Source organism: Varroa jacobsoni, unplaced genomic scaffold, assembly GCF_002532875.2.
Source record: "Varroa jacobsoni isolate VJ856 unplaced genomic scaffold, vjacob_1.0 scaffold_437, whole genome shotgun sequence".
Classification (NCBI taxonomy): domain Eukaryota; kingdom Metazoa; phylum Arthropoda; class Arachnida; order Mesostigmata; family Varroidae; genus Varroa; species Varroa jacobsoni.
In genome coordinates, this window is record NW_019213339.1 from 113,745 (window position 1) to 138,125 (window position 24,381).

At 39.1% G+C, this 24,381-nt stretch overlaps 1 protein-coding gene across 4 annotated transcripts; it reads right to left on the reverse strand.

Annotated features, from left to right (window-relative positions):
* Positions 1–387: 387 nt before the first annotated feature.
* On the reverse strand, positions 388–24,378 carry LOC111260413 (FHF complex subunit HOOK-interacting protein 1B). 4 transcript variants are annotated; one of them, XM_086968315.1, is made up of 13 exons: positions 23,747–24,378; positions 15,375–15,656; positions 14,731–15,052; positions 14,250–14,434; positions 13,681–13,898; positions 13,134–13,279; positions 12,816–12,934; positions 12,006–12,221; positions 11,411–11,751; positions 10,736–11,064; positions 10,165–10,365; positions 9,660–9,940; positions 388–772 (listed from the first exon to the last, which is right to left on the reverse strand). In XM_086968315.1, exons 2-13 carry the CDS (start codon positions 15,521–15,523, stop codon positions 766–768), a joined length of 2,514 nt encoding a protein of 837 aa, XP_086824441.1. In that variant the 5' UTR covers positions 15,524–15,656; positions 23,747–24,378; the 3' UTR covers positions 388–765. The 4 variants fall into 4 exon arrangements, with proteins under 4 accessions (XP_086824441.1, XP_022688895.1, XP_022688892.1 ...); XM_022833160.2 differs by lacking the exon at positions 388–772 and adding an exon at positions 5,203–9,043 and having other exon boundaries at positions 14,803–15,052; positions 23,747–24,377; XM_022833157.2 differs by lacking the exon at positions 388–772 and adding an exon at positions 5,203–9,043 and having other exon boundaries at positions 23,747–24,374.
* Positions 24,379–24,381: the final 3 nt, after the last annotated feature.

Below are 24,381 nucleotides of genomic sequence, written 5' to 3' on the forward strand. Positions count from 1 at the left end.
CGCTTTCTACCGTGCTTATGCCCCACCTATGCCCCGCGCATAGCGTCGTCGCGGCACCCCGTAAAGATAACGTATTTTATTTTTATGATAGGAGCTTGCGTCTCGACCGAGCCCGCCGAACTCTATCGAGCCGTCATAAATATGACCCTTCGCCATAAATAACACGAGCTCTTGACCAACACCTATTGACTGTCGTGACATTAAAATCTATGTCATCTCTATTAAAATCTAATCGTTACAATTAATTGCAAAAATGACGTACACAAAAATTTAATTTAACGAGGATTATTTATGAATAATGAACGATCGTATACTATCTTGTACATATTTATATTAGGATAGGAAGGGACAATTAAGGGATTGTTAATGTCTTCTTTTATTTCTATTTACATATTTACAAATGAAAGGTAAGAAAATATGCTAACAACTGAAATTAAGTTGACAGTGAATAAATGTAAAAAATTTCGGGTTTAATTTCAAATAATACAAACAGCAACACTGATTTTTTACCGTGTATTTGTCACCGATCCTACGAAATACAGTATCCTTCTGTACCTTCACACAAATTTCCAATAAAAGGTATCTCAAAAGTAAATAATGACGAATTGCCGTCACGAGGTGCGCACGTGGATGAGCGGTTGCGACATCTGTCTGTGTCAAGTTCTATTATCTGGTTTCTTAAATTTACTCGTTCGCTCGCAGGTAACAATTATAAGTTGAAGTATTTTTGTTAGAATCAATTTTGATTTCTCTCTATGCGACCGGTTACCTTCTGCAACGGATATAAGAAAAAAGTGCTGTAAAAATCGCAAGAGATGCGGTATATTAACAGTTCAAATGTAATCCCTACATAATATAACCTGAACTGTATTCTAAAACTAAACGAAAGAACATAAACCTGGCCAAACATTTCACCAGCGATGAGATGCTGATCACTTATGGGTCATTTCTAACAATTTATGCGTGATTATCGATACTAAGCGTTCGGACGGGACCACTGCATACGAAAAATGATCGGCCGATTTATTTCTGGCTCCGTTAACTGTAAGGCTGGCTACTCTTTTCCTCTGTCTGGCTCGGATCTAATTATTAGGGAACTACTGCAAAATATCATAGTCTGATACTTCGATTGATTAAAGAACGGGATGCCAGCTAAACCGCTATCTCCAACCGAAGCTCTGATATTTACAAATAAGCGTTCATGCGGTAATTTTACAGCGTTACCTGTCTATAAAACTGCTAGTAAGCAATGCTTTTGTACAGGGTAGCTGGGGGTGCCTCAAAGGAAGCGAAGTTTATGCCGAAAGTGATTCGTTTACACAACATCAACTTTTTTACGTTTCGTCAATGGTAGTCCGAAATAAACGATATTCGTTATGCTAGGTTGTAGATAAATGCATTCAAGGTTGGCTATCATATTATATATATATTAAATGAAAACACCCACTGGTACTAAAGCCGTATATGTTTCCATATCTCTAAAAACTCCCATTCTCGGCTAAAGAAGGCAACAAGAACAAGCTATGCATTGAAGCTATGCGCCGTTATCCTTTTTCCATGTTTTCCACTCCGTTTGTGGCTGTACAGAACGTTTTAAAATATTGCGCAAGTACGGTTCTTATGCCACATATAAGCTTGTTACGACGGGATGATATCATATTTGGAAAAAGATTTATTTCAATCAACCCAGGTTGTCCAAGTAGCGAAGTCTGCCTACAAATCGAACCTATTTTAATTTTAACGCAGTTGATTACTGCTACTGAGGAATAGTCCTGGGATAAAATTATGCTCACTCAAACGTCACCTCTGAACTGGGTTTTATTTTGGGATTGGCATTCGGAAAGTCTGATAAAAGGCTATAGTGATAAGTGTGTTGTTCCAACATGAGTACAATGGCATGTCTATAACCTAGTCGAACTTCAATAGAACTACGAGAGCGTTGTTCGTAAGAGCCAGGGTGAAAAACAGACGCATAAATTACTTAAAGCAAAGTCCTTTGGCTGATTTATCGGCACATAAATTATATTGAAATAGACTATAGCAAATTATGCATTTGTCGTTTCGTTTTTTAAACTTTTGGTTTTTCAAGGACTTCTTCTATTAAAACAATCATGATTAGGTACAATAATAAACGCGTTTTTAAACCAAAGATGAAATGGACACTTGGAAAATGTACAGCTACACAAAATACGTCACAGCAAAAAAAGGATGTCAACATTATACGACAAATGGAAGGAGAACAAATATGGAAGGAGAACAATAATGGTTTCGGTACAGCTGGGGGTTTAGACTGAGCACAGCATAGCCGCACAGACCAGCAACTACAAACAGAACTAGAATATGTTTTAAATGATGATTTTTAGTACGGTATTGCAAAGATGCAGCCGATACGTGGTGAGCTTGTCCTATCAACGCGGAATATATTCACCATTAGATGGGAGCGCCAGCAGCTCAACGTAGGAACACTAGCTTCTCCAAATGTATCAAATTTGTATGCTACATGGCTTACCGAGCAGTAATATAACTTCGCAAACGCTTACAAGGGACATTACATTATTATGTTATCATTGTTTAAAATTTTGTATTGAAGACAACAATTTTCAGGGATTCGTCATAATCATAGCTCCTACTGTTCTTTTAGGCAAACGTTCAGTGTGAACGCCGGCGGGCTTTATAAGCTCAGGGCCACCCTCTAGAGCCGGATTCAAGACAGTGGTGCTTTGCTAATCCAGAAGTAGAAAAGAAATCATGCTTCCTATCCGACAGGGATTGATTGTTAAGCTCATATATGCACATAATTAACTCTGTCGACTTGTATTGTAGCTATTTTCTACAACAGAACAAATGAAAACCGCAAGAATAACGCCGTCAAGCGGGAGCCCCGAGCCAATATCATTTCAATCTATTCATCTAAGTAAAGGCAGTGTTAACTCACAAGCAATATATAAATATCGTTACATATATCTTCAATGGTAGCACCAACTCGTCACGTTCAACGGACCGAACCTTCTGTAGAAGGAAAACGCTATTTTTAGTACGGTGTTTAGTCTGAAATAACCCCTTTGTCACATATTCATGCTCAATAGAGAAATGCATTAGCTGTTTTTTTTTTTTAAACTTTCAAAGCCACCTCAAACTTTTCGGAAATATCAAATGCCATAAACTGCTTCTAATTAAATGCTACATACTGTTATAGTCTACCTTTATCTGGAAGCAAAACGGCTGGATCTGTTTTCATTCACTTGAGGAACTTTTTCAGAAAACGTAATCACGTAACACAACTTAACCTCGCAAGTAAGTGTTATAGAAAGAAAACAACTAAACCTTCCTTACACGCTACACAGACATTTGTGATGGTACTCGATTATCAATGTTTCATCGGATTGAACATTCAAGGAAAAAGTACAAACTTATAGATTAACCAAACAAAAAATAAATTCTAAACAGAAGGCAAGGGACAATTGAAAAAATAAACTCGAAACTGAAAGTGCCATGTTGCACTTTTGAAGTTTAGCTTTTTGAAGCTTGAACAATATTGCATCCGACATGAAAAAGTTTGAGCTTACTTCAGCACGATATATGTCATTACTAAACTGGATTTAATTTCAAATAACATTAACTGAGTTAATTACATTAATTAATTAATTAATTAATTAATAACGTTAACTGAGCACAAGTGTGCAGGTGTCTTCTATTTACTGGTGTTACGAATCAAAATTATCTAAGGCTTCAGCCAACCTCTGAAACTTGAAACTGAATGAAAAACAATTAGTTTAGAAAAAAACGATGCGATCTTTTGCATATTTTTTTCATGAGAGTTTATCATCCAAACAGTTACCAGAATTGGAAACTTATCAAAATCACGCTTTCTGCACGATAATATTCAGTGTGCGTATTTCATCATAGCTATAAAATTTATATCACTACTTTGTTGTAGCATACTTCGAAAGCGGCTCTCGTACAGAGAGCCGCTTTCGAAATAGAGATGAACGATTTTCGAAATTTTGGGAATTGTGCATTAGTTTTTGAACTGGAGAACTGTTGATGCCACAGACCAGAAAATTGCAGGGAGCGTGAGGAGAAAGAAAAGGTTCATACGTCATCGGTAACTGCCGATTTCTTATAAATACCTATTCCTGTTTCTAATCATCGCGCTTGTCACTTACTATATGCTGTCAATAGTACTTGTATATTTGTAATAGTATCGCCTTTCATTTGGAAGTACTATAATATCGCCCACCTATCATTTCAAACCACTGTACGCGTTCCGTTCAGCTCCTCTCATTGACACAACCAGCATTTCTTCTTCCTAGTTTCTCGTCGAGCCATACTGCACGCGATATTCATTGCTGAAATTTGCCAGCTAGAGTTTGCCCAGGCCAGTCGATAAAGGAATCCGCGACGCTTGTCGAACTTTCAATCCTAGCCAATCAAAACCCTTGCAGCGATAAAATTCAAGGGTTCGAGAAGAGATTAGATACGTTTAGCTCCACCAGAAACGACAGCTTTTTACATCCCTATGCTGAGGTCTTCTGTGGAAAAATTAGGAAGAATTTCATCCAGTTCTTGTTTTCTTACAGAATAAAAATACTTTTCCAACACCAAGTTTGGCTCTTCGTTAGAAGCGAAAAATTTCAACACACATCGATGGTGGATAACTTCTATGGGGAGGTAACGCTTTTTCATTTCCTTACGTTTTCAGTAAGCTTTAATATTGCACAGCAACTAGCGTGATCTAAAACTGTCTCAAATGCAAAATCTTATTGTTTTATTTTCACAGGTATCGCAGCTCTATTCCTTAGAGAGCTTGCATTCCAGAAGCTGAATACACGAAAGAGTTTGACTAGTACTACGGAGTACTTTCATGCATGTACTATGACAATTTGTGCAGACACGCTAGGATGTCTCTATAGAACAGGAGTCCATCGTTCCCCTGTGTATATGATATTCGTTTGACGACAGATATCAGATTAGAAAATCATTCACTCATTGAGAAAGTGGTATTCATGCGACTAACCCGGATTACTACGGGTGTCCTCAAGAACTTAGGGCGGCCATAGTATGCATGGCCGCCCTAAGTTACGGCGTTCTCCGTAATACAACAAAATAAACGTATGTATATGTTGTTGTCATAATAAGTATTACTGTTATTTACCGTATTACTACTGCAGCTCGTTTTAATAACGACAAATTATATACGTATTTAGTTTTTTGCAAAATAAGTTAGTTTTATTCGCGTATATATTCTGATTTTATGCACACGGTGTATTTACAGTACTTATTTGCTTGCTTTGATTTTTTTATCTTATATTTGCATTTGCCTCTGTTCAGTAGAAACATTATTTATTATCGCATTGTTAAGAAAAACAGCAACGCAGACGGGTTTACTTCAAATCTCTTTGTTGCTAAATAACGTTCTCATAATATGAGAAACGCTTAGATCTTCGACACAATAGTTCGCAGTTGTGCTTATTTCTTAGTTGAGGGGCTTACTGCGTTGATAGAAACGGGCAATGTAAACGGTAATCACTGTACGCATATGTAAGAATCACACAATCATTATAGGTTTCCCTTTGGCAACATTACCGTATTTTAAGTGTGGAACAGGGTTTACAGACAGACTGTTGATTACTGAATTCAGTCTTGTGTAAAACTACGTATATTAAATTGTGCAAAAGTTGCATCGTGATAGAAAGGTCAGTACAAAATCCGATGGTACCTATTCGTACCACAGGGCATTTTCATTATTTTTTTGCGGAGCACTAGCGCTAGCTAGTAAGCTTTTTCAGAAAAAAAAAGAAACAAAAGCCGCGCCTCTCCTAATGCAGTACATGAGCTAGGTATAGTTTGTGATTCAAGTAACATGGTATTGATAGCTTTGGAAGGCTTACTTGTGACTGATAGGGACTAGAAATTGTTATTGAAGCCACCGAAGTTGAACATTGGTAACAACAGTCGTCTGATGAAGGATCGTAAAGAATAGAAGCGCGTTTACAAGATGTCCTAATGAAAAATTTCAAAATGTCTTAAGAGTCCAACCTCACCTCCATTGCATATTTGAATTTTATGTGACTATAGTATATTGTGTTGTTATCGGTCACCATCTTCAACTTTGGTTGATGGCATCCTTTATTCTAAGGCAAGGACAGTTAGGTAGACATTGACAAAGAATAGCATTTTACTATATATTTATAATATTATATATGATTATTACAGTTGTATAACTAGTATCGTCGTAGTAATAAAGCTACTCAATTGACTAATTTCGACGTTATTACTAACGCGTCCTCTGTCCACCACTATCTGTCCATTTTTTCGTCAATCTTTTCAACTTATCGTCACTGCTAGAAGACACGAACTCTTCGAGTGCAGCATGCTCAAAGGCATATTAATAACACTAATAACAACACCTGCGTTAATGCCAAAATAACAAACACAGATTTACACATCAAACGCGCACACGCATACGTGGAAACCTTCGTTTTTTCATAACATGACCTAGATTTGCTCACAGTGATAACATAACGTATAGGAGGCTGTTACATGGAAAACAGAAATACCATTAACAAAATTAACATCAAGATTAATTTGTTCGATTTCGTCTGCTGCTGAATAATAAAATACTTATTGAATTCAAAATTACTTTTCATTTTGCGTCATGAGCGTATGTGCATCATCATCATCACTAGATGCTTAGGAAAAAACTTCATAAACATTCAAAAGTTATCGTTTTTCTGCTAAGTGGTTTGAACCAGCAAAACTGGAAGCACAACCGCACTATAACAGATCTCACTCATTAATTGTTATCAAGAGGAAACATTGTCCTTAACTCCGGGTGCTACTGAATCGGACGATGCTAAAGATTGTGCTAGTATCAAAACCATTCTTCGTAACTAAAACAGTTATGCAAAAACAAAATAGACGAAATCTCACAAAGTGTAATTTAGCGCTCTAATTATACTTCATTGCCGAGGGATCTTCGTTGTTTTGCCCGAACTTTTCCGTAGCCTAATCTTGAAATTTGATTATTGCAACGGTTGCCATTTAGAAATTGACTTATTTAGGTATTAAGTTTACATAGACCAATGCCCCAGCCATTGCAAGAGAGTCAATGAACTCTCGATAGTTCTTAGGCTAGATATTCCCCAAATATTTGCTATTTTAACCTGACTGTAATCAGGTATTTTATGTATTCTTTTGCCTTTAGGTAACACAACTCTGGCACTTATTGGGTGCCCATTAGTAGCATTGGAGCGTTGAGTAAAATACATTTATGAACGGATTAAATCGCGTGTGTCTGGATAAAGCCATTTCAAAATTGATCAACGGTCAACAGTCAGTGCCACAAGCATCACGAGATGCTTTTTAAAGGAGTGAAATACATTTTCAGATCGAAACAATGACGCTCTCACAAATTAAGTATCTCAGGAAATTCGGGTCCGGAAATTTACTCTTATGAGCCCAAGAGAGCCGAAGATGCTACTAACGGATCGGAGTATTTATAGATGCTGTCAGCTTTAGTAACCGCATCGCAAAATTATTAAAAAAAAAATCAACAGCATCGGTCAATCGTGTAGATTTAGATCAATAGTGCGTTCTGTTGGATACAAAAGATTACCGTTAGAATTCAGCTATATCAACACACACGCACGCACGCACGCACGCACGCATTTTTGTCACAGACACTGAAAGTAAGAAACATAAGGTACGAAACAATCTCACTCAGTCTCGCTGTGGTGCTTACGGACGCTCTGGTAGGCTTGGAGCTTCCTGCAGTTTCTGTGCTTAAAAGCCCTCTGCATGTATACATTTAACGGTGAAGGATCGCGTCTACTAAAGCTTCCGTCGCTAGCTAGCTTCAATCTACGGCATAAGCCACCGTTTTGCCTCTCGCTCAGTAGTTCAATTGACTCGAACAAAGTTGTCATGTAAGTACAAGATAGTCATATTAATTAAATATGGACGTTTCGTTCTTTGTAATTAGCTAAATATGTGCAGACATTCGTTCGTCTTTATACCAATAATTACCTACGGCCCACACTAATTAGTGGAAAGATGCTATGTTCTGCATCACTAAGACCGCTTTCTTGTCACATTGCTTTTGTTTACGTCACTTTGCATATTTTTAAGTAATTTGATGTCAATCTTCTGTTACTGGGGGGTTTTTGTAGCCGAGGTCGGCGATTCATGATAGATTTTTTCCTATTATTATTCACTTGTTATTTTACTTAAGGCAAACCCTGTGAGTACCCATTGCACGCGCCATATGTAAAGTCAACAACAGATTAACAACTGCTCAATGTACCGTGCCGGCGCATTAAGAAATCGTCGTACGTCACACACACATACATACACTTTCATGATAAACATTGATCCATGACAGGTGATTACGGCAATTAAATTGTCCATATCTTCTAATTTATCTTGTTGTGTAACAACCGTAATTGATAGGATTAGTCGTACGTATTTTTTACGCGTTGCACCTTTTCTTCTATCGCAAAGGATTGACTACTCGGATCTTACCGAACAAGGCTACAATTCTACTTGTGATACGTTGAAATAACTTGAAGATGATTATTTTAAACGAACCATAAACGGATTGTCTATCCGAAACAGGAAACAGCGCGAAGAACTGTAGCACAGACCACTATATGAGTCCACCACTGCGAATCCATGTGGGATGTGTGCTCAGGCAACCGAACATATCGACCTTTAAAGACCACCGGTGAACTGAACCGTTAAAAAATGCCTTTTGAAAGTCTCCTAATCGCCTCATGAAGTTGATCTTTTTTTCATCTCTCTCGACTGTCTGCAGAACCTCCGGGCTCTTTTCCTTATACCGTACTAATCAGCGGGTACCTCGTCCAACAACTGCTGAAGACTGTGTTCTTGACTAATGGCCGCCAGCTCCTTGACGAATTCGTCAAATATCACGATACTTAAGATAGCTCGCGTTTGTGCCCGTACCGCTTCAGAATTGGATCTTGATGAGTCACTTTCGTTTGAAGCGTTTTTTTCACCATAGGGTAGCTTCACAATATATCTGAATGAAGAAAAATAACCCAAAAAGATGGTCATCATTATTGAACTAATCTATTAGTTGTAGGCCACAGTATCCAATGATAACATCATGGAACAATACCATATATAAATATCGCAAGATGAAATACAAAAATACGTATTACGAAATGTCGCCGTGCCTCCGGACAACGCAAACTACTGATATCAAAAGAACCGATATGGATTCGCCTGATAGTCAATAGCACCTGTTAAAAAAACCGCATCCCAGGAGCTTAGCATCAATGGAGCTAATATGCGTATTTATATGGGAAGTTGCATTCTTTGGAATTTCGCTTATGTGCAAGCCGTGCACCTACAAATACAAATTTCATTTGTACTCAAAAAAGACCTTTTTCCATCGAGCAAAGTTCTGCCATGGTGTTGCATTCAAAGCTTTTATTGAGCTCCAATTGTTTAAACGGATAGTAATACATGCGAGAGATTCCTTTTTAAAAAATAGATAACGCTATCGTATAGAAAATACGGAAGGGGGCCGTATTAGCTAGTGCGTTGAAATTCTTAATATTTTGGTGCATCTAGCCTTTTGATGGTATAATCTTTGTTTCAGTAGGCCCATGTTCAAAAATTAGCCGACGTACCTGTAGCCAGAATTATCTGCGATGGGTTGCAACGCACTAAACTTCCTGAAAAAGGTCCCAAGACTTCTCCGACGTTGAGCTGGTGGGTTAACATTCATGGCTGATTTCTCTCTGGCCGGTGGAAGAGTTTGGCCAACGATGGAGCCGGCAAGCGTCAGGTTGGGTTGATTAAGAACGTTTTCCCTAGCCGCAAAGAACTCCCTTGCTCTGCTTAGCAGTACGGGATAATTGCCTAGTTGGATGGAGAGCTGCTCAATTTTATGCCGAAGGCCACACAACACCTAAACGAATAAATGTACACGTTTACTCGTATGTGTATTCATTCTATATTGTTCTCTACTTTGGAAAACTTTTACAATAGACTGTGCAGTTGGAGATGGATCTAGCAAACCGATACAAGAATTGGACAATTTTTCATGTAAAGCTTTAAACTTACTCCAAAATGACAATGAAAAAAAAACTATAAAGCTATAAAACTAATAAAATATTCACCACATAGCAATACCTGATATAGGCTTCGTATGCTTGGTTGGAAGACTATCTCTTGCGACAGGAGAAAGCTGCGAAGTAACGGCTGGGGGTAGAGTGCGAGTCGAGAGATCAGGGAGGTAAGTTGTAGATTGGTGTAGACATCATTGATTGTGATACACTCCAGTCGTGACAGCACCTGTGTCAGGAAAGGTCCTATATCAGCACCGCCAAAATCCTAGCCAAGAAAGAGGACAGAAACGCTTATTATGTTACAGTAAACAAAAATATATAGCCTCTCATTTTTCTCAATTATTTTTTTCGTTTTTTGAATCCTTGACTTCATGGTTAGCTCGAAAGTACTATAATTTTTGTAGCGTTGCAACATCTATCAAAAATGTATTTTTTTTTTAACTAAAAACAACCGGAATCGTTCCGTTTCAGAATCGATTCTAATTCCTTGTTACTCTGTGTTATAAAGCAGATGATTCATGGTATATCGAGCAGTCGAATAACGTTATCTGCTTGTTTTTGTAGAACCGTTTTTTACAAGCGCTGGATAATGTCCTAGCACATGAATTTTTATTTCATAATGAAAGCGGAATTACCTTTTGATCATTGACAAATATTCCGGAGTCCTCTTTCTCTTCGGCTAATTTTCCATTATGACACTGCATCGGAGCGCCAACATTAAGTGCGATGCTGGCTTCGTTCCCACCTGCCCCATTTATGTGTTGTTGCTGCTGTTGTTGATTTTTAATGGAAGAAGATGTGCCACTGCTACTTCCCCTGTCATTAGCACTGCTGATGCAATTTCCCGGCAGGTACATGTTGGTTACTCCGGTCACTGGACCGTTTACCGTCGCCCGGGAATCACTTTTGCTCCCGTCATAGTTTCGCGACCAAACTTGACACGCATCACGACATGCACGAATGCCTAAGATACAAGAGAGAAGACGCCTTTCTTGATTTGGATACTTTTTTTTTTATCACATTTACTACATAACACTAAATAAATCAAATGAAAATAAGCCGAATAATCAAAACGTCATCCAGGCACACTAGTGTCTGGGTCAGTTTCAAAAATTACGAATCCCGTACCAACACGTCTAACGTAAATGGAACGTAACGAAAAAACTGTTTAGGCAGTACAATGTGTACAGGGAAGAACTGTACAGGTACGTCGTCATGATGAGGACCGGCATAAAAATGCATCGCTAGATGAGTAAGTTTCAAAAATATATAGAGTAAACCAATTTCTGTTGAACATGTTTAATTCTTACCATTTTTGGCATCAAGTAGATAGGCTAAATAACTAATTTGAAACTGGTCGGATATGTCTTGGGCATTTGCGTTCGCATTTGTTGATCTTGAGGCGCCGGCTAACCCTTCTGTATAACTGTGACTTTGTCGGACGTTGCCGTTGAAAGATGTTGGCGGGACCGACCCAGCCCTAACGGAACCCGCATTTGACAAATAGCCGCTCGTCGATTTATTGGTCGCAACTGGAGGAAGCTGCGAAGGCGCTAGCGAAAGTAACCGTTGAGCAGTCACACAAAACGTATCCACGTCACGCATTCGCTCGCGGTGCGAGACCATAACGTGGGAACAAGGAATTAGATACCTACAATAAAAAACGCGTGTGAAAATTACTGATTTATCATATCGTATAGCGTTACGTTGTTAAAGGATGGTCTCTCATAGTAACCAACTGTCGCTGCCATTGATGCGTTCTCGTTTAAAAGTTGCTGTTCTAACGTATTTTTATTTGTCTGGCTTTTCACAAGTAACTGAGTATATATATATATATATATATATAATATACAGACAAAAGAACTTTTTTTAATAGATATCTTTTGAAGTTCTTCAGACACTTACTTGAAGACGAGTTCAAACATGACCTCTTCGCAGTTTAAATCCAGGAGTGTTTTAAACAACGCGATGGTAACAATAGCCAGCTTTGAATGAGCTCCGATCCGCAAAATTAATATGTCAACAAGAAGTCGCCGTTCACACATTGTCGTGAGCAAAAAATGTAGAAATACACGCATTAAGCGGGGCTCTGTTACCTTACGAAGAAACAGTTCCAGGTAGCTACAACGAGATAACGGAAATGTGCAGTAGGTGTTAAATGCGTGTGTTGCCGTATAAAAGTTGTCGGCATCTCATTGTCAATTCAGCCATTTTATTCGCTGAACTATAGTGGGTTACAAGTAGTCGATAATTGAAACCCAAGTCTACACACGTATTCGTCCTGTTTTTGGACAGCAATTATATTCCGAGCCGGCCTAACATATGTGGACTAGTGATAAAAATAAATTGGCTTGTTGGGGGAAAAACAGTAACTGTTAAATGTTATTGCAAGCTTTATGAACGTTCCTCATTCAAGTATCGTGCTCGTCGAACTTTTATGGTCTAAAGGTAGTATATTAATAGCTGATAGTTCTAAGCTCATTATTAGTACAATATCATTAGATTATACACACGCAATTATAGCGAAGGGTTCTCAAGTGTGGCATATATAACGAGTGGGTCCAACAAGCGGATTGAGCAAATTACGCAAAGAACTTAGTTACACAAGACCCATGCAATATATAAGGCATGCAGCGAAACAAATAAAAGACCTTTAACCAGTCGAATTGGGATATTTATAAGCCAAAAAATCTGCTTATGGCAAATCGAAATTACACAGTCGTTGTGACTATCTCATCGGTATTGCTTTGGTAGAGGGCAGGACCCATGACAGGTATCAGAAAGCCATGCAAAAGGTAGTCCAAAAGTTGATCCCGAACGAGCGGATGTGACACCTGAAAATGAGCAATGAGTGCAATGAAAAATGAAAAATTTTGTTTTATACATCCGATAATTACTTGTTCCGTCCTATATTTACTGTGATGATGGCGTTACTGCCTTTGAAAAAATAATCGCGCTGGGATACACTCGAAAATACGGCTCTATCAGGGAACTCAACATGGAGGATTAAACATTTGCATTGTGTTGCGTTACCTGCGTCACGGCATTGCAAAACTCGAGCGAACAGAGAAATGCCCCCAGTGCCGGCAAGTCTTGGACGTCTTCCTCCGAAAGTCGATACCAGTCTTCACCGCAAACCTCCAACTTTCGGGGTAGCACCGAGTACAACCCACTTAGACCTACAGGACGGAATCACGGATTGCCGGGAAAAAATATCGAATAATTTATTAGGTAATCTTTAAGTCTTAAGTCTTTTTATGTTGAAAATTCATTTGTTCTAGGCTTCACTTTAGGCTTATGTGGCTTTCAAAAACATATACTATACCGTTATATATAAATGTGTATATATATGTATGCATATTCATAACGGTAGCTTAAACGGCCAAACCTTTGGCTAAAGTGGTCAGGATTCGTCGCTTCAAGTCCTGCTAACAACCTTACCATACTACACAACCTGCGTGTTTGGAGTGAATGATTGATGTTTGTTATTTTACATTTCTCCATCTAACGTAACAAACGTACTTATATAAATATATTTAGTCGACTTATTAACAGGTGTAAAAAGTAATCTTTTTATTACCGGTGGCAAGAATTGGACAGAAGTTTGAGTGATTTGCCATATATTTGCCAAGCTCGTCGACTCTCGCATGATTTTTGGCGGCGAGACACATACACAATAGCAGAGCATCCCTTGCCTGATGACCTAATTGGCCTTCCCGATGGACATAAGGAACCAATAGTGAGAACACGAGAAATCGAGGAGGGCCGTGACCTTCGCCTGTGTCTCCTCCGCGTGGACTGCAAAAGTAAGACCAATACGGTAGTTGGATGCGAGTCAAGCGACGAATGCAATGGAATCTACTATGAATATACAATGAATGGCCCGGGCAAATGTGGTATTTGTCTCTACTGATACTAATGAATACGAATAAACTAAACTATTGTAGCTTTATTATACAGTAGCTTATATATGGTCTTCACTGTTGAGTAAGAACGTCGAACGATTTTAATGGGTGTATTTCATTTGGCTGTCACAATTCTTTGCACACTAGAAATAAATAAATGTCTACCGGCAGCAAACTGATCCACTTTGAGCAGATCGATTTGCCCGCTAGTTATTTACAAAATATTGACTGAAACGTGACCCACTTAAAAAATATTTGCAGGAGGTCCGCGTTTTGCGACAAAGTAACGCATAACGTATTAAGTAAAGCCACTAGACGGCGTTCCAATTCTTCTGGGCAGTCAGATTCACAAATGGACAAAAGCTTCTGAAGCGGGCTTAGAAAACCCTTTTGGTAAAGAAGACGCTGCGAACAGTTGCTCGTTAAGATCTGAAACAGAGATCAGAAAAGAAAAATAGCTTATAATAAATATCATCAACATATGACTTATTAGTATTTATAAGTTACGAAGACTCAATAGTTCACTGGATTCTACTTCTTAGCTTTCTTCTTCTATTAGGATTCTATTATTATCTATCAAACCCACAAGCTTAGAACTTGCATACATACCGACTGAACGCACGATACGCTATATTTTATCACTGTAATATATATAAGAGTTGTGACGCTGTGTGACACTTTAGCGCTTACAGCGCTCATGAACCGCCATAGTATCGCCAGCTAACCTCAAATATTCGCAGCTGTTCCTCAAGTAAGCGGAGCGTAAATTCGGCTGTCTGTAAACTCCAGTCAAGCACCTTTTCAAGAACGTAGTTGTCAAGGATATAGTCGAGAATTGGAGATATCGCGTACGAGTTCAATGAAGGTGCAGGCGAAGGCGCCGATGATGATGTGGACGACGACAAAGTTGACACAGATGAAGGTGGTCCTGTTATTGTTCCGCCAGGACCAAATGGACCTTTTGCCGCACATTCTTCAAGGATATAGTTCACCATCTGTTCGAGATGGTTAACTATGGCTGCTACGTCATCCTGACGCACCGATAGGCTGGAAAGAAATTCCAAACGGTATCCAGAAATTAAGTATTCAATCAACGAAAAGCAGCAAATACACGCAAAATTGCATCACAGTCTAGGTGGTGGCATCTTGTAAAATCGTACGATCAACTAGCGACAGAAATTCTCTCCATTTGGTTATATAGCATATGTACCATATTCCTCAGGCCATATTTGGCTTAAAGTGATAACTTCAATCAATGTATGCGATGAACCAATTATTTAAGCAGATTTTTCTGTAGTACGCAATCAATTGGTACAAGACTACTTTTACCCACAACAACAACACAAATTATTTTCTTTTATAGAAGTACCTAAGCGAAAGGTCCCATCGTTGCATAAGAGCACTAGCTTGCGTGCAGTGTTCCCGAAAGGCTTCAAGAAGTGTTCGCGGATCAGCATTTTTGAGAATGGCGGCCGGTCGACGAAGACGGAACGAGCCCTGTTTACGAAGCCAGCTCATCTCGAAACAAATTTTAAAATCAGCGGAACAGAACCCCACCGATTTTTCGACTACCCCCACAGAACTCTCTGATCACAGGTCGCTGTGGGCGCCAAGAAGGCGGGCTGTCACCCGCCCGAAGCTAACACCATTACTGCAATTAAAAAGTGGAAACGGACAAAATGAATGTTAGTGGAAATACACGGATAAATAGTACGCGGTCTAACTGCAACGGTAAAGTAACGACATCCGCTTAGACAAGTTCGTGCAAGTTACGAATGGTATTCTCGTTTTAGTTCGTAGCGTGAAATTATAAATAGTACATTACTCCTTTTGCTAATATTTAAACTGATTAAATGAATTGTCTGAAAAAAATCCAAGAATGCACAGAACGGGCAAGAATTGTTGCTTCACAGAAATGGTCGAATTCGCATTAAAACATTTTCACGATTGCTTTGCCGTGGATCTGGAGCAAACTGACGCAACTCTGTCAGAGGCAATGCAGCCTTTTTGTCGGTGCAGCTCAAAAATATTGTACCGTCAGTGTGTGAGAAAAAACTAGTTCAGTAATTAGCATCCATGCTCCGAACTGATCCGCACACACGAGGCGCCACTCTTAACAAGAAAGCAACTCTATCAGCTTGACCTTAAGTTTCCAATAACTTTTTTTTATTTAGAGGCTTATACCCGGCCGCGTTTTACTATCATTGAAAAGTCGTGTAACTATCCCCCACATCATACGAAAGACGTTGCTAATAGCATTCATAATAGTATTGCTTCATTCGTAACATCCGCTCTAATTAGATGGTATTAGGTGCCTGGTAAATATACCTTTCCGATTATTAATCGTAAGTTAATTTGTGATATATTTGCATAATAAATAAGACTGATAATTGTTATAATTGATCCCTCTAACTTTGCTTGCCGAGTTCAAATATTAGATCACAGCTTTTCAGACAATCTTGCCTCGTATTCAAAGATACAATTAGACGTAGACACGACAAAAAGAGACAACTCCTAAGATGAGACATATTTCTCTATCATAAGTAGGCTAAGATCATCTCTGAACCCGTGTGTAACGGTAAATAGTAAATAGGCCTAAAACTTTCGATAATTAGATGGTCAATGCATCAAGCCTTCACACAGTTAAATATATTTTGATAATATACTCTTATCGAGTACAACGTATGGTATTACATATTTCACATAAAATAACGTGCTTATTCTATTATTTCGAACACTAGATGTTAGTTATTTCCAGGGAAACATTCAAACTGATGAAGAAATTTTTCTCTTTATAGGGCCACATTCGCTCTCTAACGAACCCATATGGGTCGGAGGTCTGCGTCATGACAGACTGAGTTTATAAAATGACTTCTTGAAGCTGAATCCATGAAGATAAAGCTTGATTACTGACCTTTAAGTATCGACTCTGACAGCAACAGTATTGCAGCTAACAAGTCTCCGAATTGGCTCAGCAGCAAAGTGCAGTATTAAACTTCCAAAACGGCTTCATCTATTGTGAAGCCATCTCGAGAGATTTCCAGTTCCTTTTCGTTTTTTTTCCTAATACACTTTGTATCAAGCTAAAACTCGTTAACTCACACCCACGACGATTTTAAATTAATCACGCTTCTAGCTATTTCCACAGTTGTTGTTGTTATTATTCAGTGTAGTGCAACGCTTGGGGTGGGTTTAAGTTCTTACTCATTAATTCGCTCGTAGCAGCAACACGTTATACTAAAAGAAACAATAAAGAACTTTCGGAATCCCCTCAAAACATTGCCTGATGTTGTTGTGAGTTCCGTCGTTAGTAGTACAACTTAACGCAGCCATTAGAACGTAATGTTTGTTATACACTCGAATCTATACACCTCCCTTGTGTTCCATTTCTGCTTAAATCCATCTTGCTCTCTTCTTGCAGATCTGCAAGGGATTATCACGTTTAAACACAGACTTTTTTTTCATTACATCGTTGCTATGAGAAGATCGTGCTCACAAGAAGGAACATTTATTCGAACCACTCCGACGAGGGTAACAATCTCACGCCACCGATCATGCGCAGTCAGCACTACTGCTGTAAATGACTGCTACCGCGTGACGTCGATATCCTCTATGGCAGATGTCAGACGAATCTGTTGCAATTAAGAAGATCGCGACACTGCTATTACTATCACCATTACGAATAGATTTACCTGCGCCGCTGAAACAGTAATTCTGCTTGGCTAATCGACAATGTGATAAAATTGTCTTTTCGTCTACTTCCAATAAAATGTACAGTAGATACATAAAGGCATATTTATGATGATTGTTTAGGATAAGATCTAATTAGGACTGTAAAATTCATGCAATGCATAACACTATAAGCTCTCTCTCTCTCTCTCTCTCTCTCTCTCTCTCATGTAAAAGCTAACGTCTTCAAACGCTAAGGAAACATACTCCTACGATGGAGTCCACTTTCTTTTTGCCCACCGGGGCGCCTTATTACCAGAGTAGCGCAATCGCATCCTAAACGCGGCAGTTTAGTTGAGAGGTTCGTAATGTAACAGTCAGCAAGGCGAAACAGGTCGTAGGCGATCATAGACTTGCCTTAATACCACTGGGTTGATAACAGGTCGCGTGTCTTCCGTGACGTTTTTGTGATTTAACACACACCTACATAGTATTGAGCACGTCAATCAGTCCTCATGTTACACTCATAATATCTATTAGAGTCGTTACTGAATACTGCCTGTAGGTAGATTAAAAACATGTTCTCCGTCGACTAGAATAAACAGCGCTTATTATAATCGGCTCCACCTGAAGGACGAGAATATGAATCAGATAACTATAGAACATATTCTCCTTCAGAATCTCCGAGTCAAGAAAGGGTATGAACTGTAATAAGCTGGCAGCGTTGATACAAGTAGCTCAGTTCCTCGCAAGATAAGGGCCTAAGTTGACGGGAATGAAGTTCACCGGCACATTAAGATAAGAATCTTATCATTATCAAAGGAAACTTCTCAACAATAAGCCGCTACCGAGAAGCTTTTACCCGATTCAAGAAAAGGCGTCGTCCAGTTAAATCGACGCATGGACCTGCATACGGTCGTAATACTATTAATTCTAAGAACGACCAACCCTCTAGCGGAAATGGCCAGAACCCGCCAGGCTTGCAACATCGCTATCGACAGATACTATTGTACAGTTAACTGCGTGATAAAATAAAAAACGCGTAGAATATCTGAATCCTCACGTTTAGAAAACACTTGATAACGTGCCTGTGTCAACTAAGCGACCTCTGTCTCTATTCATAATAATAAAAGAGGTTCCATTGTCTTTTTCATCACTTATATTAAGCAGTACATGTTCTATAATCATGAAACATAATTACCTATACAAGAAGCTTGTTTGTGAATTGCGTTTACTGCACCGATATACCGTAAAGCAGTAACTGGGACCGCACGGTCATTCCAACCCATTTAGCCCGTTTAAAATCAAAATATTATATCCTGAAAGGTAACTTAGTCGAACAAGAATTCCAATGGCTTCCGTTTAGAACGAAATAGAATGATGATTGACACAATGCTTCAGTGAAAGGACGAGAACAGTTGTGTGACTATTTTTGCAGTTGCTGTTTTGACCGTTAACCGCTATATGCGATTGGTATGCGTAAGGAAGATAAAGCCAGGACATCATAGAAAGGCGCAATTTATACAGACCGACGGCAAACTAAAATTTATTAAAGGTAAATGTTATCGTCGACCTTACGTTGCCGATAACGCGCTTAGGAAATTGAATATTGAAGCAAAAACCGCGAAAGAGCCTGGAGTAATTAAATTATATCGGGTCCCTACAGATTACCTGATTATATATCTGCATATGTACAAGTCGAAATTAGAATGCCGATGCCTCCTTCTATGCTTATACCTAACAATTATATTTCATGCAATGTTAAATAAATTATTCTAAGGGCTAAGCAAATATCGAAGAAAAAAATTTAGGCTGAATGCTTCAAGCTCACCGCGGTTTAAATAAGCTTTATTTCACACTGGTCTCGCCACAGCATGCAGCGGTAATCAGTAAACTATGTAGTGGATATAGCAGCTATATCAAAACTCGTACAAAAAGGGATTTACCCGTTCGTAAAGATAAACGCTTACAGTTCAAGCAATGTAATGGAAATACGTTTCTTCTGGTCACCTATCAAGCAAGCATAGTATTAAACTGTCAAAGAAAACAAGAACATTTCCTATTCACTTCATACTTTAACATACTATTCACTTAAAATCTAACGAGTATTAGTACGCCAACAATAAACACGCGGAACGAACCGCATAGTAGACGTTGATGCTTGGCAAGTAAACTAACGAGTAATTAGCCTGTTTACAGTCGAAAGACCGTTTGTCACCAGGTTTTAAAGTATCGACAAATTACGATACATCATTTGACCGCCTAGCAAAATTCGCTCAATCAATGTACCTGTCTATCCGTCTGCTCTCGCTCATTTGCTTCGTTGAAGCTTTTCTTCTAACCGTCCAAACATTTCTGAGCGACCAAAGCGTTGCCCGTTGTAGGAAAAAAGCTAATAGAGTCAAACGCCAAGAAAGACGATAGCTTGCTAATAAAAAGCAGACAGCTTCTAATAATAGCCCAATTGTTTTCGCAAAATTGCTCTACCTTAAATAAAAGTAAAAACAAAATCAGATCATTAGAATCTGTACAGAGAGGCAATATTCGGATTAGTATTTCATCTTAAATAACTCGACCAGTACAGTCGACTGATTCGCCTAGATAACTAACTTTTAATCAGTTATTGGTGAGCCAATTAAATGCTATTTAGCTGAAATAGACTACGGAACTGATATTTCGTCTAACACAGACAATGTAAATTATTTGTTTGATTAACGGAGGTTGTTGGACTGGTTTCCGCTATCCAAAACTGGCTAATATATTGATAAGTCAATAATGATGTCCTGCAGAAAGCTTAGACCCGTTAGTTTAGGCCGTTTGGTCAATTTCAAGCAAGGAACTTCTTCTGCCGTAAAACAGTGGACCTTCTCCCATATTCAGAAAGTGAATTTACCGCCTTCCTCTGAAGGATTATCTAGAATCATCAATAGCCGATGAAAACATGCTGTAACAAACGGTAGGTATCACAGTTTATCTCAAGCAACCTATAACTGCAGTTACGCTCACAATGGATAATTTTAGTGAATGTCAAATGGAAAGGAATGACAAATATCCTATTCTGTTGGAAAGGTCACGATTTGTCGAGAGCTATCCCAATGGTAACCTCTTCTAATATGGGGCGAAAACGAGCACCGACCAATGAGTAACGCAAGCCGATCGTGTTTGTAGAGTTTCCGTTTAGCTAAAAAAATACCAAGATGCGCCATACGTTCGCCATCTTAGTGTTAATATTTTTTAGTATTTGCTGCTATTGTTCCACGCGATGACTAACTGGTTAGTGTACCCTGCAGATAAGTGATGCAGGACCAATGTTCTAATAGAATTAATATTGATAGTTGTTTAGTTGATCACTGTTCCTTTAATCGGATTACTCATGCTATCAAACCACGCATCTTGCTTGATACAGGGTAAGATAAAAAATATTCAAAGCTTTGAAGAGCCTTACACATTATTTTTATCAGAGAGGATACGATGGCTGTGTCTCAGCAAATGCATCAAGTAAATCTTTTCCCTTAAAAAATAATGTATGTGAAACACGAATAGGCAACCTCTACTAGAAAATAATATACTAACACATAATAGAACGATCGAACATCGAGCGTTAGACAAAGTTCTACGATAGTTAGTGGAAACGACGTGAGATAAGTCGACACGACTGATTGGCTAATATAATGGTAACAAAAATAACAAAAGCGGTCGCCTAGCATCAAGTATGCGCCTTGTTCGACGAAAAATTCGTTTTGCATAGGCCATTTCTTCAAGTGTCAACGATACTGTAACGTTCCGTATGTGGTGCATGCAGAATGAAGCTTCTATCGCAAGCTTTTTTTTGCTCTACCATAGTACCAATGTTCATTATACTGCTGTATGTCAAATTCAATTTAGCGGAGATACTGTCATTTTTTGTGTCGCTCGCACCTGATAGGGCTTCAATCATGACCCTGTATCATTGTTCCATCGCTATAGCTTTTTTTGCAGGAAACTATTCCCGAGCGTTTCGAAATAAAACCACCTGTACCTTTTTTGGCTCTCTCGCGCCACAAATTGGAGTCACGGGCACCTGGAGACGTCCTGCGAACTGCCAGCCACATTTTCTGGCATCGGAGAATGACGTTTTTTTAGTTACCGCGACAGCAGTTAAAACCACAAATGGAAAGTTACACATGTCTATTGTGGCCACCGCGCTTTGGATTTTGCTTGAAAATCTTCACTAGGTATGACCAAAGGAAAAAGATTTTGTTGTTACTCATAGTGAGCTTCCTACAGTATGCGAATTCACCTAACCTTTAATACAAAGGCCATGCACGGATTGGGAAGTTCGGAAAACTAAGAAGAACAGTTACATGACAGACTGGATTATGCCAGAGTTGATTCATGATAATATGAAATAGTATAAAAAGAACGAGACAAACCCGTTAACAACGTACTGCGCCGTGTATTACAACGAACCTTGTACACCGATAATGGTAGCTAGCACCATACACATGATTAATCTGTAGGTCTGAACGTCATCCGTTGACATATTATGAGTTTTTAAGGAACGATTCTCAGCATTCCTTCACACTACCATGTATGTCTACTATGAATCGTCAAATAGCAACATTACACAAAACGTTCAATTAAAAAATAATTACTACTGAAATAAATTTGCTAAAGGTACCATGCTAAGTTAAACATTGAGCCACTCAGGAAGAGAGAGAGAGAGACTCAAATGCATCTCAAAAACGCACCGTAAAAGAGGAAATATTTTTACCATTTGGTCCGCGTTCACCGCTGCTTGCTAGCTTGCTTTATATCTGTTTAGGACGGGCAGGAAGTAAATCTGGCAACAAAAAGTTTCGGTTTCGAAGCGAAGCGGAATGACCAACAAGTACGTAGATTTTTCTTTATTCTTCCTTTCGCCTCGGCGGTGAAGTCGGACCCCAGCGATTTTGTGGACTTCGTATTCCGGCTAAAAGCTCCCACTGGCAGCAGCAGCAGCAGCAGGAATCTTACAAATTAGAACACATTCCGCCGGCAGCTTCGGTCATATCCTTGGGTTCGAATTGCTTGGCTAAGTGGTACAATGTTCGCACACTTGTCAGCAGGTGTCATCCGGATGGTGTCGTGTGATGTTTGGATGTGTACGCGCTACAAAAGCTATTCGAATGAGGAAGCTAGGAAAGAATGCAAAGTTACATCTCGACGGCATCAATGGTGATGACAGGAGCGACCCCTGGGGTCTTATTGTAACACCAATGATTTCGTGTCGCACGAGCAAAATTATTTGCATGACTGCCATTGACGTCTAGTAAATAGCCGACTAATAGTACACTAACATAGTTGGAAATCGACATGATACAAAGGCGGACGCCAGAACAACTCGACAAGCAAAACAAAAGGTGAAGTAGCTATCCGGCTCACTGAGAACGAATCCGGATCGTCGCATAATTATAAAATGCTATGACTAATAGAAACAACCGACTTATAGCGTTTCCCGACACATTCAGGAACACAACATGCTTTGCAGAAGAAAATGTCACATTATTTCACCTACAATCAACATACACATGACAGCGGTGAATATCGGACAGTATCGGAGGAGCGCGGACAGTTGTAGTGTCAGCTAGATGGGCTTCAAAATCTGCACGGCGCCTTTGGCGATAAAAGGACCGATAACGGGACCTAAGTAGCCAAAAGCACCCCATAGTAATTCCAGTCGGTGGAAATCATTCCAAAACTAACTCATAAATAAACAATAGATGTACTGTTCATATTATTACCAAATAGGTCAGCGTAAAGTTCGAGTAGAATTTCCTTACATTTCAGGTAAAGGTTAAAGAGGCGCGTATTCTTCTTTATTCTATAATATCGCTTCCACAAAATGTTCTCTTGTCAACATATAACACAAACTTCCTAAGAAGTACAGTATCCGATTGGGAATGAATAGAAGTGCCGTATAAAGCGATGCAATTCGCATCATCTTTTCATATACATGTAGATGAACGTATAGTTCATTCAGCGTTTGCAGGCAATTGAAATAGTACTCACTTCTTACTAGTTCCAGTTAGTTACCTTCTGGACACTACTTACCGCTTGCGCTTTCTCGTACGAGCGGCTGCCCTGACGACAAATTTATATCCACAGACAGCGTATCACTTAGAGTTTTTATTTTCGGTATAACTATTATTGTACAGGCACTTTTTTCACTCTAGTACATCCTGAGGGAACTTATTTCAGCATAGCCCGTGGTTGAAAAGGATACATTTTAATCATCCATGCACATCAACACTAATGAACTGAACATCTCGGACCGAATCATTCATTCGCTTACGTTCGTACAAGTCGCCAAACCGTTATGGTGTCAATGGAGATAACCGTACATCGACTGACCAAGACTATTTATATACTGCACTCCAACAACGGCCGCATACTAAATGACTTAAAAAGCTGTTGATGATATGCAACTGATCAGCCGTGTCTATTGCCTCGAGAGATCCATACACTGAGTTGCCGGACAATTACGCTAATCGTAGCGGTAGTACCAGCTGCGCTGGCGGTGTCGACTACACTGTCTTACGACTGATTCCTCTCTTTATGCCGTTCTTGTAGCACATAATCTACATAATAGTAAAATATGTACCAATAAATATAACTAGACTGACAATAATCGTAGTAGTATCACTGCAATTTAATAGCAACAGTAGGCTGTGTACGGCGCACAGCTG